Source organism: Zalophus californianus, chromosome 11 (assembly GCF_009762305.2).
Source record: "Zalophus californianus isolate mZalCal1 chromosome 11, mZalCal1.pri.v2, whole genome shotgun sequence".
NCBI lineage: Eukaryota > Metazoa > Chordata > Mammalia > Carnivora > Otariidae > Zalophus > Zalophus californianus.
The window spans coordinates 10,564,554-10,577,472 of NC_045605.1; the positions used below are offsets into that span (position 1 = coordinate 10,564,554).

At 49.2% G+C, this 12,919-nt stretch overlaps 1 protein-coding gene across 11 annotated transcripts in view; it reads right to left on the bottom strand.

Annotated features, from left to right (window-relative positions):
* Window positions 1–12,919, bottom strand: part of TMPRSS5 (transmembrane serine protease 5) — a 105,321-nt gene that overhangs the window by 8,846 nt on the left and 83,556 nt on the right. Inside the window, exon 14 of one of the 11 annotated variants that reach the window (XM_027581486.2) lies at window positions 505–597. The exons of 9 other annotated variants lie outside the window; for them this stretch is intronic. In XM_027581486.2, the coding sequence (XP_027437287.1) occupies window positions 523–597 (75 nt within the window). In that variant the 3' untranslated portion in view covers window positions 505–522. Of the gene's footprint in view, window positions 1–504; window positions 598–12,919 lie in introns of those variants that run through there. One more of the 11 variants, XM_035723159.1, reaches the window with a different exon arrangement.

The following is a 12,919-nucleotide window of genomic DNA, read 5'->3' on the forward strand; positions in this document are numbered from 1 at the left end:
GGGGAGGGACGAAGGGAGCAGAGAGCGTGGGTGGTGGTGTGGCCAAGGAGGGCTTCCTGGGGGCAATGCCCTGGGTCCTAGAGAACTTGTCTGCTGAGGAGCAGGACAGAGAACTCTCTTGGTGCCAGACGGGCTCAGATTACATATGACGCATGTGAATTTAAGTTTTCATCCCAAAAGCCACATTATAAAAAATTCCTTCTTCTTTGCCATTATGCAAATCATCTTGGTACCTAGTGATTGCATTTGCATGTGAAGAGGGATGCTGTGTTTGTACCTAATGTATTTGCATGTGCATTTTAATTAATCCACTTGCTGGTGCTGGTGATTAGAGAGGTAAGTATGGAAGTAGGACTCTCTCCTGCTAATAGAATTTGGCACCTCCAGAGGAGGCTGAGTGCCGTCTGCCTGGGCTGTCTGGCCCCACCTGAGGACAGGGCAGAGCTGCAGAGAGCAGGTGAGCTCTTGGGAAGCTACCTTCTGTGAGGAGAAGAGCTCCTTTACCTTCACACCACCATGTTTTCACTTCCATCCGGCTTGGCCAAGGCCACGAGAAGCCATCACGCGGTCTGCATACTGGCAACAGGGCTCCTCTATCTGGAAGAAAGCCTCAAGGTGGTCAACTCTCCCCTTTGCTCTTTGCAGGTAGAGTTAATATTATGTGTGATTTGCATCTAACATTTAAATGTACTCATGAAACTCCAGAAGACACAGCACTGCCTCACAGCCCAGTCTCTGGTAACAGCTCCAGCAGCTTCGGAGGAACACGGACTTCCACGGAACGGAACAGAACTTCCTAAAACACATTGTATCCAGCTACAAGGTGTTTTGCATACCGAGGAAGCAGGTGACTTCTCTGCTGGCTGTCCCCGGTGAGCAGAGGAGACTGGGCACAGTGGTGAGGGAGCCCTGGGACTGGGGGCGGGTTCCCCCAGTCCTGGCTGACCTCAGACTCAGAACTCTAAATGTGTCTTTTGCAGCTGATGATTTTTTTGTTTGTTGGTGTTTGTGTTTTTTCATTGCCTCAAGATCTGCATGTGGAAAGATGAATGAGACTGACCACCAGCTTGACGCCAGGGACTAGGCCTCAGTCTTTGTTTTTTTTTTTTAAGATTTTATTTATTTATTTGAGAGCGAGAGCTCTCTCCCTGCAGGAGCAGGGGGCCGGGGGGGGGGGGAGCAGCAGAGGGAGAGGAAGAAGCAGGTTCTCACTGAGCAGGGAGCTGGATGAGGGGCTCAATCCAGGACCCTGAGATCATGACCTGAGCAGATGGCAACCGCATAACCAACTGAGCCCCCCAGGAGCCCCTAGGCCTCAGTTCTTAAGGCCTCAGTTGCGTGAGTTCCCTTTCATCCATGAGGACCACCTAAGATTCCCTACCGGTGTACTTTTCCAGGAATTGGGGAAAACAGGGGAGCCAGATCTGGAGCTCCAAGTAAACAAACTGCAAAAGATTGTTAATATACATTTGATACATCTGGTGTGATAGTAAACAAGGCTAAATATATATTTGAAAAGAGACTCGAGTCAGCATTTTTTAAATAAGACAGAGTCCTGGCATACGAAGTATATGACTGCAAGAAGATTCAGAGATGGATAGACAGTAGATGACAGACAGACAGACAGATGATAGAAGAGAGAGGTAGATAGATAACAGAGAGATAGTTAATAGATTGATAACAGTCAATAGATAATAAGTAGATAACAGATAGTTAATAGATCAATGATTGATAATAGATTGATGACAGATGACAGGTGATAGATTGATAGATGATTTGAAAAGAAAGAGGCTCTTACTATTCATTCAGAAGAATAAAGAGGGAGAGAAACAAACATTACAGTGTCTGTCACGTGAGTATTTACATTTACCTGAGCTCTGGCTGGAGAACCCACGACTCTGTCCTTGGCTCCCATATCAACTCAATCCACGCTGAATCCCTTGGGCATCTCTCCCATTCCCCCAACTTTAAATCCCATCCCAGCGCCGTGCCTCCCAAACTGATGTCTCCAGCCCAGCTCATTCTTCTGAGCCCCAGACTCATAGCCAGCTGCCTTCCAACACCTCCCCTTGGGCGTCTAGTCGGTCTCCCAAGGTAACGTGTCCAAAACAGTACTTCTGATCCCACCCCACAAACCTACACCAGGCCCACAGTCTCCCACCTCTCATTCTTCCAATTGCTCAAGCCAAAAACTTTGGTACCACCCTTAACTTCCCTCACCCTCCCACTCCCCACCCTGCCAGGAAACCCTATACAGCCTGGCTTCCAACCCTATCCAGAGCCCAACCCCCTCTCCAGCAACTCCACTACGGGCAAGTGGGCCAAGCCCCAACATCTCTCGCTTGGATTATTGCGGATGCTTCCAACTGGCATCACCGTTTCCCCCCATATTCCCGTAGAGAATATTCTCAGCAGAACACCTAGGGTAGTCCTGCTAAACGTCCGCCGGCCCCTGCCCCGCTTTTGCCGTAGCCTATCTCTCACCGGTACTGGAACGTAAGCTCTGCAGGGCAGAAATTATGGTCCACGTTTCTGCACGCCCAGAACCATCCTTGCGATGCAGTAGGCAATCAGAACATCTATGCTGGGTGAATAAACAGGTATTTCACTGGGCAGGGAATGCCCCCAAAGTGTTTTAGATACATTTTTGTATTTAATAACTCTATCCCTATGTATCGACGAGAACACTGAGAGTCAGAAATTAAGCAGCTGGCCTAGGGTGTCACATTTGATAGGTCATAGGGTCAGAATTTGCAGAGAGGCCTGACTCCCGATGTCAGATAGCAAGCCCAGTTCCCGAACAAAAAGAGACTTTCCTCAGAAATTTCACACACCTTGGCGAGGGATGTGACCCAGTGCTCACAGCTCCATTCCAGGTGCATAACTAAAGGGATAGAGGATCTCTCCTCTCTAAGGCGGGTCCGAGGGGTTTGGCTGTGGGTGGACATGGCCCTTTGGGTCTGCCCCTTCAACAGGTGAGCTACATCAGCTCAGGGCCCAGGAATGGGTCAAATGTGATATGAGTCCACCTTCACCAGGGGAGTCGCGGCGTGAGTAATGCCTAAACACTGCTCAACTGTTTGAGGAGGGAGGGAAGAAGACTTTAAATGCCAGGGCCTCTGTCTCAGAACCCCAAACTTCTACCCCAGTGTGATTAAAAGAATCAAATTAAGGTTTATTCCAGACAGGAAAGTCACCACTATCTTGGCAGCTCCTAAAATAAGTAATTACTATGCTTCTAGCCCATGACACGATCTCCTTTGGCCTTCACAGCATCCCTAAAAAGGGATGGTCTTAGTGTCTCTATGGAAGTAGAAGGTCAGAAAGATTAAATAATATGCCTAAGAATAAGACATTAACAGATGGAAGGGCTGGGTTCAAACCCAGGTCTCTGAACCCCAAGTTCACATTGCACACATGGCCCCACCTTTCAGGCAGTTCCAGGGATAAAGAGGTAAATGCAGCTGGACACTAAGACCCTCCAGACACTAAGCTCAGTGAGGCAAGAGCAAGCCCAGACCTCACTCAAGGGGCCAGGGAGGCAGGTGAGGATGGGGTGGAGGGAAGGTCTTCAGGACATGCACAGCGAGAGGTGAGGGCTAAATTAGTACACTAGCCTTCTTGCACCTCCCTGGGAGGGGCCCGTCCTTGACCTTCAGCTCGATTCCCCCAGCCTCCAGCCCAAGCCATTGTTGGCTTCCAGCACATCGGTTACAACTGCTAACTGGCCCGTGCCCCAGGCGGGTACAAACGCTGGGAGAGTTGGGGTGCTCATGTCAAGAGGTTTCGTGGAGAAGCAGCATCTGGGGAGGATCCTGAAGTATCGGTAGGATGTTTACAGGCCTTAATGGGTATGCAAAGGGGCAATTTCAGGCAGGAGCATGGATGCCAGGGGCAGGAAAGCCTGGGTATGTCCGCAGGAGGGCGAGTGGCCCCATGTGGCTAAACTGAGACCACAAGAGGAAAATAAGGGGACAGTAGGGGCCATAGTGCTCAAGGCCACAGGAGACCCCAGCCGCTTCTGGATAAGTGGGTGCTACGATCCAAGCCATATTTTCTGGAGATTAACCTGGTGGCATCCAATAAGGTGGACTGGAAGGGAAGGAGCCAAGAGGCTTGACAGGACAGTGGCAGCAAGACACAGAAAAAGGAATGGATGTGATAGATACTTTGTTCCATTCCTCAGAGGTTCCCAGCTCCCTCTTGCCTTAGGGGACCAGCACAGACATTTTTCTCTGTCTGGGAACTTCCACACGTGACTCACCCTGCCTTGTCCCACCGATCACAATCTCTGCCTAGAAGTGGGTCCCCAACTTCCAAGACTAGTCCAGGCCCCCACTTTATACCCTCCTTTTACTTTTTTGCTACTTGAGGTGCGAGGCTGTGGCTGTGGGGCCATCCCGCCCGCCGGCCCTGGTCCGCGCCCCGCCGCCCCCCACGTGGGCCAGGTGGCCACAGATGCCCCCAGCTGTGACACCAAAGACTCTGCCGGGCTCCCTCCTTGCTGCTTCCAGAGGCAAGTGGTTGGGAGTTCTTTAGACTTCCATACCGCTTTGAGAGGTGCCACGTCCAGGGATGGGGAGAGTGGGCAGCCTGGAAGCTGGGCGTGTTTGGGGGGAGGCACCTGCTCTCCCCATGGACTCCCGGCCGCCTCTGGGGCAGCCCCTCACCTGCCGAGCACTGCGGTCCCCGCAGGGCAGGCTCGCAGGAGTGTTTGTCAGGCCTCCGAAGTGATTGACTTCTAAGGAGAGGTTCGGCAGCTCAGGCAAGCACTCCTGGCTCACAGTGTATTGTGAGTAAAAGAAAAGAAATAACAGGTACTCTTCAAGTGTGGGAGCTGAAAAAGACGCTAATTAAACGTCAGGGCTGGAGTCTAACCCACGTGAATCTACTTCTATTCTGGAGTCGCACTCCTTCTCCGCCCAAAGCCGGGCTCCAGAGCGCCGGGCCTGGGCGGCAAGCTCAACCGGGAGCCCGGGCCAGGGCGAGGGCCGGGGCTGCTGGGGGCCGCTCGGGGCGGCCTGGCCTCGCGGGTCCTCCTCCTCACGCAGAACCCAAACCCGGCCGTGCTGAGGGGCCACAGGGACCTGAGGAACTGGTGAAAGCCACCAGGCAGCCCAGGCTTCTTCCTCATGTCCAGAGCAGAGCAAAGAAGGGGCCAGAGGGGAAGGACCCTTTGTCGGTGTGGGGATGGGAGGGCGCTTGTCTTAACTTCCGTGTGAAGAAGGGGATTTGCAGGCGGATGGCCCAGGGGCCCAGCCCACACACAGCTCTTTGTACTGCCCTTTTGCATTCCTGTCCCTCTTCAAGCCCCCCCAACCCCCCACGGAGAGCGTCCCGGCCCTGTGGAGGTTTTGCTAACATGCTCTGGCTGGAGAGGCCAGCAGATAGGGCGCTCAGGGCTCCAGACCCGTGTGAAGGCCCTCACCACTCCAGCAGGGCCCGGAGCGCTGGGGGCCTGCTCTCCTCCAGTCCGTCCCAGGAGCCCCCATTACCCCTGCCACCACATGGGAAGGAGGAGGGGGTCCCCTCCCCATCCCCTGCCCCACCTACGTCTCGAGGCGCAGGGCTTGTGATGATAATAATAATAATCCCCAACCCCAGCGCCGGGTCCCTCCTTAGCAGCTTTCCCAAAGTGCTTTTCCCAGCCCTTAGTGCTGCTAATCATCATCACTGCCCTGTGAGGACAGATCCACATTCCTGCAGAGCAGCTAAGAAAACGGGGGGCCCAGAGGTGATGTGACTTGCCTGAGGTCAAACAGCAGAACTTGGCGGAGCTGGGACTCCTTCTCCTCGGCTCTCTTTGACCCAAGCCTCCAGTGCTTGGCCGTGCGGTTGGGGGAATGTGCCCTCCGGCAACCCTGGCACACCGGATTCTCCCAGCCCAGGCAGCCTGAGCCTCACACCAAGCACCTCTGCCCAGGCCTGCAAACCCCTCCTCCCGCCAGAGAAGCCGGGCAGGCCCGCTGGGGGCTGAGCCGCCAGGTTGAGGGTCAGAGAGAAGCTCAAGGAGTGAGCTCTTAAAAACCGAAATCCTTATTTTAATCATCCATTTTAACGCATGCTAACCACTTCTCTATTTTTTCCTCCTACCATCCAGAGGCACAGGAGGAGGGGAGGAGGGGTAAGGATGAGGAGGAATGAATGAAAGGCGGACAAATCCCCCCACTGGAAGCCGCCGCATAAACCACTTATTATTAACAGAGGCCCCGAGAGAGGCTTGTTTTTAATATGGTTTGGATTAAGCAGAGAGAAGGAACACGGGCTCCCACACACACCTGGGTGTGATTAAATCAGCCGCGCAGGCTGCTGGCCTCCCCGCCCCACCCCCGGGGCCCCAGGCTCGGGTCATCAACGGGGCTGGGAAGGGGTCCAGCAGCCTCTGCACAAGGGCGTGGAGTCCAGCCCACCTCGGAGGCCCCTGGAGGCCCAGCTCACTCATGCGTGACCGGGACCCATCAGGCCACCTTCCAGAGCAGCCACCAATAATCACCACCCAGGGGTCCTCTCAAAATGGATGTTCTGTGTTCTCTGCAGACAAGAAAGAACACTTAACCAGGAACCTAGTCCCTGCCACTCCACTAACTGGGTGAAATGACACTTGCTCTGACAGGGTTGGTCTGCCAGCCCCCTAAGGACCCATCCAGCTGTGACATTTCATCAGCCAGGAAGCAGGCATCTTTCAAACCCTGCCATCAGCTGCATGCAATGTGATGTCTCCCACCCCTCCCCGCCAGGTACCTGCAGGGCACCCAGCATCTCAAGGCATCTTACACATGTTCGTTAAATTAATAAATAAAGGACCTGAGCAGACTGAAAGTTCTTTGTGTTTAACTGGGCTTTATGCTTTTATTTCAACGCCTTCCCCCTTTGGGGTCCTCGGTGGATATGGCATATCCTGGTTACTGAACAGTCCTAGAGAAGGGGATGAGGTGCCAGGTCAGAGGAGGGCTTAAATATATGGCTTGCATTTATATATATATATTCAGGGACGGTGCTTGAAATACTTAACAACTGCATGGGCACTAAACCAATCAAAACAGATGTTCGCTCTTAACATTCAGTACCTTCTCACCAGTGAGGTTTGGACGCCTGTAGCAACAAGGGTGACTGTAGACACAGGAGGTGTTTACTACATGGCCTGAAGTGAAGGATCTTCTCAGGAGAAATCACAAGCTGGCAGAGCCCTAAGAAATGGGTTCTGACATTGTCATTGCCCGTGGAGGTTACCATGTCTCTCATTATGCAAGACTGTATGCTCGTCCAGCAGGTGTTCATTCTCTAAAGCCCCCACCCCCATGGGAGCAGACACCTTCCACACCTTGGATGGCGGGCTTGGCCACGTGACTTGCTGTGGTCAATGGCATCTGAATGGATGTGGCATACAGGTCCAAAGCTTCTAGAAGGGCTGTTCATGTATGGCAGCCTTCTTGAGCTTCTGCTCTCTACCATGAAAACAAAATGTGCCGCAGTTTGGAGACTCCTTCAGCCTCGTCCTGGGATGAGAAAATACATGGGGCAGACCTGAATAAGGGTCAGAGCCCAGAGCCAAGCACAGCCAGGGCCAGCAGACCCACAGCGGACCTGCAGACCCACAGGTGAGAACAAAATGCTCGTCGTTGTAAGCCATTAGGTTTAAGGGTTATTATAATAGCAAAAGCTGACTCACACCCACACGTCCCTGATTCTTGGCAGCTCCCATCCAAATGTGATCTGAATGTTATTGTTCAGGGCATCATAAAGTGGAGAAATTGATGGGCTTTGAAGTCAGATAGACCTGAGTGCTAATTCTGGCTCTGTCACTTAGCTGTGTGATGTTAAGCGAGTGACTTTAGCTCTCAGAACCCCAATTCCTTCCTCCATAAAGGGAGACTGGCAGAAACCACCTCAGAGGATTGTTATCAGCATTACATATGAAAAATGTGTGTGCATATGTGTTTGGAAGCACTTCCCCTCATGTCTATAAGTCTTGGTGTCTTCAGCTGTAGCAAGTAGATACTGAACCAGGTGATCTCTCAGAGCCAGGTGCAAAGTGATTCATTCATTCATCCATCCAACCATCCACCCACCCACCTATCCATCCATCTAAAGCTAGGCTCTGAGTAGCCTTTCCATGCAAGCACTGGGCTGGGCCACAGGGACACAAAACTAACAAAGACAGATGCGGTCCCTAGCCTCACAGAACCCAGCTCGACCCTCTACCTCTAAGCTGAACTCACTACTAAAGCTAAGAGCTTACATCTCATGAAGGACACAGACATTGGGCGGCTCCTTAGGTATTTAAATGTACATACAGAGGGCTATGGAAGCATGCAACTGGGGACCTGACCTCGTCTGGAGGCAGGCAAGGCTCCCTTGAAGAAGAGATTAGAGGTGAACACTGAGGGGTGACAGAAATCAACCAGGTGAAGGGCAGGTGAGGGAAGAGCGTTGAGGCAGAGGGAACAGCATGTTCAAAATCCAGCACAGCTGGAAAAGAGTATGTGAAGAGGGGAGGGGAGGCCAGAGGCAGATCCTGCAGGCCTTCAAGCCATGTTGAAGACGTTGGGCTTGCGTCCTAAGCAAACTTCGGGAGCCCTGATTCTAAGCCCTTATTCTAAGCCAGGCACAGCCAGGCTTGCTATTGGAAAAGATCCCTCTGAAACACTTAAAACAGAAGGATTCAGAAGGGATGGAAATGAAAGCTCAACATGGAGTTCTGAACAGACTTACCTCTGTTTCTCCCCTAATGTGAGTAAAAGGTGACAGTGAACAGATGAAAAAAGGCATAAAACCACAGTAAAGAGAACAGAAAGGAGATGAAAGCAGGCAAGAGATAACAAACAGAATTTTGGCAGTTAGGGGGGAAATGGTGGAAGGAGCACAGAGAAACTTAGCTGACGACAAACCGCGGGGTCTGACTTCCAGCACGGAGGGCCGCGGAGTGGAGAAGGCAGACACAGAGCTGCTTTCATGCACAGGATCCCAGAAAGGCTCAGGAAGGGGAGGCACCAAGGAGTTCCCAGGCAGGGGGTGGCTGTGGCCGAAAACCATGGCATCGGCCCAAAGTCTGTATAAGCAGCAGTCAGGCCCCCGACCCCACTATCGCCAGGCAGAAAGCAGGGTTAGGTTCTGGAGAGGGAGACCCAGACCCTGAAGGTAAACAGGATGGTCTGTATGTTAAGTGGTGAGACCCCCCCCTTCCCTGGCCCTCCTTCCCCACCTAGCTCCCACAGGTGGGCAGGGAGGTACATTTCCCCACCCCATCCCACCACCCGGGGCCGGAGACAGACACACTCCTCTTTGCACAAACTGACTGGTCAAGAGAAACAATACTGTCATGGCAGAGGGAGGGGGGGAGTCCTCACAAAGCAGCCTGCTCCCTGCCCAGTGACCTCCCACGGAAACCCACCATCGGGCCAGAACTTCCGGTCCACATTATAATACCTCACTCTTAGCAACTAACTGAAGACCAATATGAAGCACAGCATCAAACTAACAGAAAAACAGCTTCAAAGAAAGTGAATCGAGGTAGCAGAGAACATTCCCCAGTATTGTAGTTAATATCCTCACAGAGGTGAAAGGAAGCTGTGGCATCCATGGAAATTAGAACAGGATGCAGAAAAAAAAATTTTTTTAAGTGTGGTGGGGAGGAGATTTGGGAGACAAAAATATATATGTAATAGCATGAATTTAAAAAACTGAGAGAAGGATTAGAAGGTAAAGATAAAAACATTTTTTAGATAGAAGAATAATAAGATACAAAGAGTGAGGAAAGAGAGAATTATTAGAGGGTTTGTCCTGGAGATCAAGTATCCGATAATATGAGTTTTGGAAAGAGAGAACAAAAGGGAGGAAGCTGTCCAAAAGTATACTATCGTGCAAGTTAACTTCCTAGAGCTGAAGAAGATGTTTCCACATAGTAAGGTCCAATCATCAAGAACCCAGCATAACTTGCTATGACGAACAGCGAGTGAGGTACAGAAATGTTGAATCAGTATATTCTACACCTGAAACTAATATCACTGTGTGTTAACTATACCAAAATTATAAAAATAAAACAATAAAAATAAAGAACCCAGCACGATGCAAGACAATGGATGGATCTCCAAGCACATTACTATAGTCAGGATACTAGGTGTGAACATGTGATCTAGAGGCATCCAGATTGGCAGGATGGGAGATGAGGAAGTTGGGGTCACATCCAAAGGATCCAGGATCAGAACAAATTCTCAGCAATACTGGAAGCTAGAACACAATGGTCCTTCAAACTCTAAGGGAAAATTACATCAAAGGCAGGATTCTCTATCTAGCCAAACTATCAATCAACTGTGGAGGTAGAATAAGGACATTTTCAGAGATGAAAATCTTCCAGAGTTTGATCGTCCATGTACCTCTTCTCAGAACACTATTGGAAAATGGCTGTACCAAAATGAGAATAAACAAGAACGAAGCCAGAAGACAGGGGATCCGACACGGGAGAAAAATGAAAGGGGTCCCCAGCGGGTGGCAGAGGGAGCCCCCAAAATGACAGTCTGGGCAGCAGGCTAAGGGGGTGACCGTTCTGGATCAGAACACGGGGCCAGGACCCTCCAGGAAGATATTAGTGGAGTTTTTAACACACTGGGACAAGAATTATACTCCCATCAGAGAGTTGGGGGTAAATTATTGATAAATACAGAGAAAACTATGCAAAAGAGCAAGGAGGTCAGTAGTAACTGTAGAAAAAAACCAGAAAGCTGTACAAGAAAGGAAATGTAGCTATGATTCAATGCATGGCTCAACTCTAGCTAATATTGATACAGTCACAATAACATAAACATTACAGATTTATTTAGTTTCCAAAATTGTAATATAACTGTATTAGCAGAATTGAGAGGGGAAGTGGGGAAGAATAGAGTGAAGGAAATAAATCCACATCTTCCATGGTGGGAAGTCAATAGATTGTAGCTAAAACTGACTGCGTTATTTAGAAACATACAGAGGCACCTGGGTGGCTCAGTCAGTTAAGTGTCTGACTCTTGATCTCAGCTCAGGTCTTGATCTCAGGGTCTTGAGTTCAAGCCCCACATGCGGCTCCATGCTGGGTGTGGAGCCTACTTAAAAAAAAAAAAAGAAGAAGAAGAAGGAAAGAAAAAGAAAAAAAAGGAATATAGAGACAATGCCAGAAAAGCTAAAAGGATTCAAAGTGATTGCCTGGTCTGAGTACAGAAGCTGTGATAGAAAGGACTAGGGAATTTTGTAAATATGTATTTTAAAATATAAGCCCCACAGAATGTTTGCCATTTATGTCTATATATTTCTACGTATTCCCATGTGTTCCCATAAAAAACCTAAATGAAAGGGAAAAAGCAACACAGTAAGTAGCTCCACTGAGCATCTCATAAATAGACAACTACAAATGGTTAAAACAACTGAATGAATGTTCAAGAATGGGGGTGCCTGGGTGGCTCAGTCGGTTGAGCATCCAGCTCTTGATTTTGGCTTAGGTCATGACTTGGGGTCGTGGGGGTCAAGCCCCACATCCGGCTCCGCACTCAGTGGGGAGTCTGCTTGAGATTCTCCCTCTCCCTCTGCCCCTCCTCCTGCTCATGCTCTCTCTCTCTCAAATAAATAAATAAATCTTAAAAAAAAAGAATGTTCAAGAATGTTCAAGTATTTGTAGCTTGGGATTGCTTTTGCAGTGACATTAGGACACATGGATACCAAAATTGTGGTATCTCAGCTTTCAGAAGGAGATAAAGATGATGTGCTCTGGAAAATTGGGATAAATGACTCAGAACATTATCTCTAATGATGGAGAAGAAAACCATAATCTTGAAAACGCATGCAAAGGGTTTGAGCAAAATGATTTCATAAAATAATGAGGGTGGAGGAAACTGCATTTCTAAATTAAGATTTTATATAAAGTATGAGTTTAAACATGCATATGCAAGTGAACTAATTGGTAAATTAAGTTTGAAAAATCCTAAATAAAAATATGCAGGAATATGAAGAAAGGCAAGTGCCAAGTCACATGGGGCAAATGTATATTTGAAGTGGAAAGCAGGGCGAAGGTATCAAAACCAAACAAGTTCTCTTACAGAAAGGGTACAATTCCCCATGAAGGTCTAACTGTCCTGAATATTGGTGCACCAATAATATAACGTCGAAATTCATAAAATAAAAACCAAAACTTTGAAGGAGAAATGGAAACTCATCTGTGTAATAATACTCCCTATCTGCAAGGGTGTGGGGGCAACAAGTCCTCAGATACAGTGCTGATGGAGAGGATGTTCTATGAAGGGCAATTTGCAAAATGTATCAAATCACCAGGACACAGACATATCTTTGGCCCAGAAATTCTATTCCTACGAATTTACCCTATAGATAGAATTGCGCATCGTGAGAGGCCCCTACAAGAACAGCCACTGTAGCCTTATGGGTAATGACAACATAGGGAGAATCATCTGAATCCTGTCTGACTCAAAGGGTGGTCAATGGACCAGAAGCAGCAGCATTCCCCAGGAGCGTGTCAAAAATGCAGAGTCTCAGGTCCCAGCCCAGAACTGCCGAGCCAGGGTCTGCACAAGATCACCAGATGATTCATATGTTCTTTCAAGTTTGAGAAACACTTGTCTGACTATCCACCAATAGGAAGCTGATGCAATAAATTATAGTGCATCCATAAAATGAAATTTTATATCCAATCATTAGAAAATAAAGAACATTTCTTAAGTGCTGAAGAACAGTCCACAAGATACACTGTTGAAATGGGGTGGCGGGGGTAGCATGGGGCAGAACAGCAGGGTAATATGCTACCATTTGTATGGGGAAAATTATTTTTAAAATGTATTACACAGCTATGACCTAATTGGTGCCCCGGACTCTCGTCCTGCCCCAGTTAGGTTAGTATTTTTCCTCCTTCTCATTCCCTGGTAAGCATGGTCAGCACTGAATG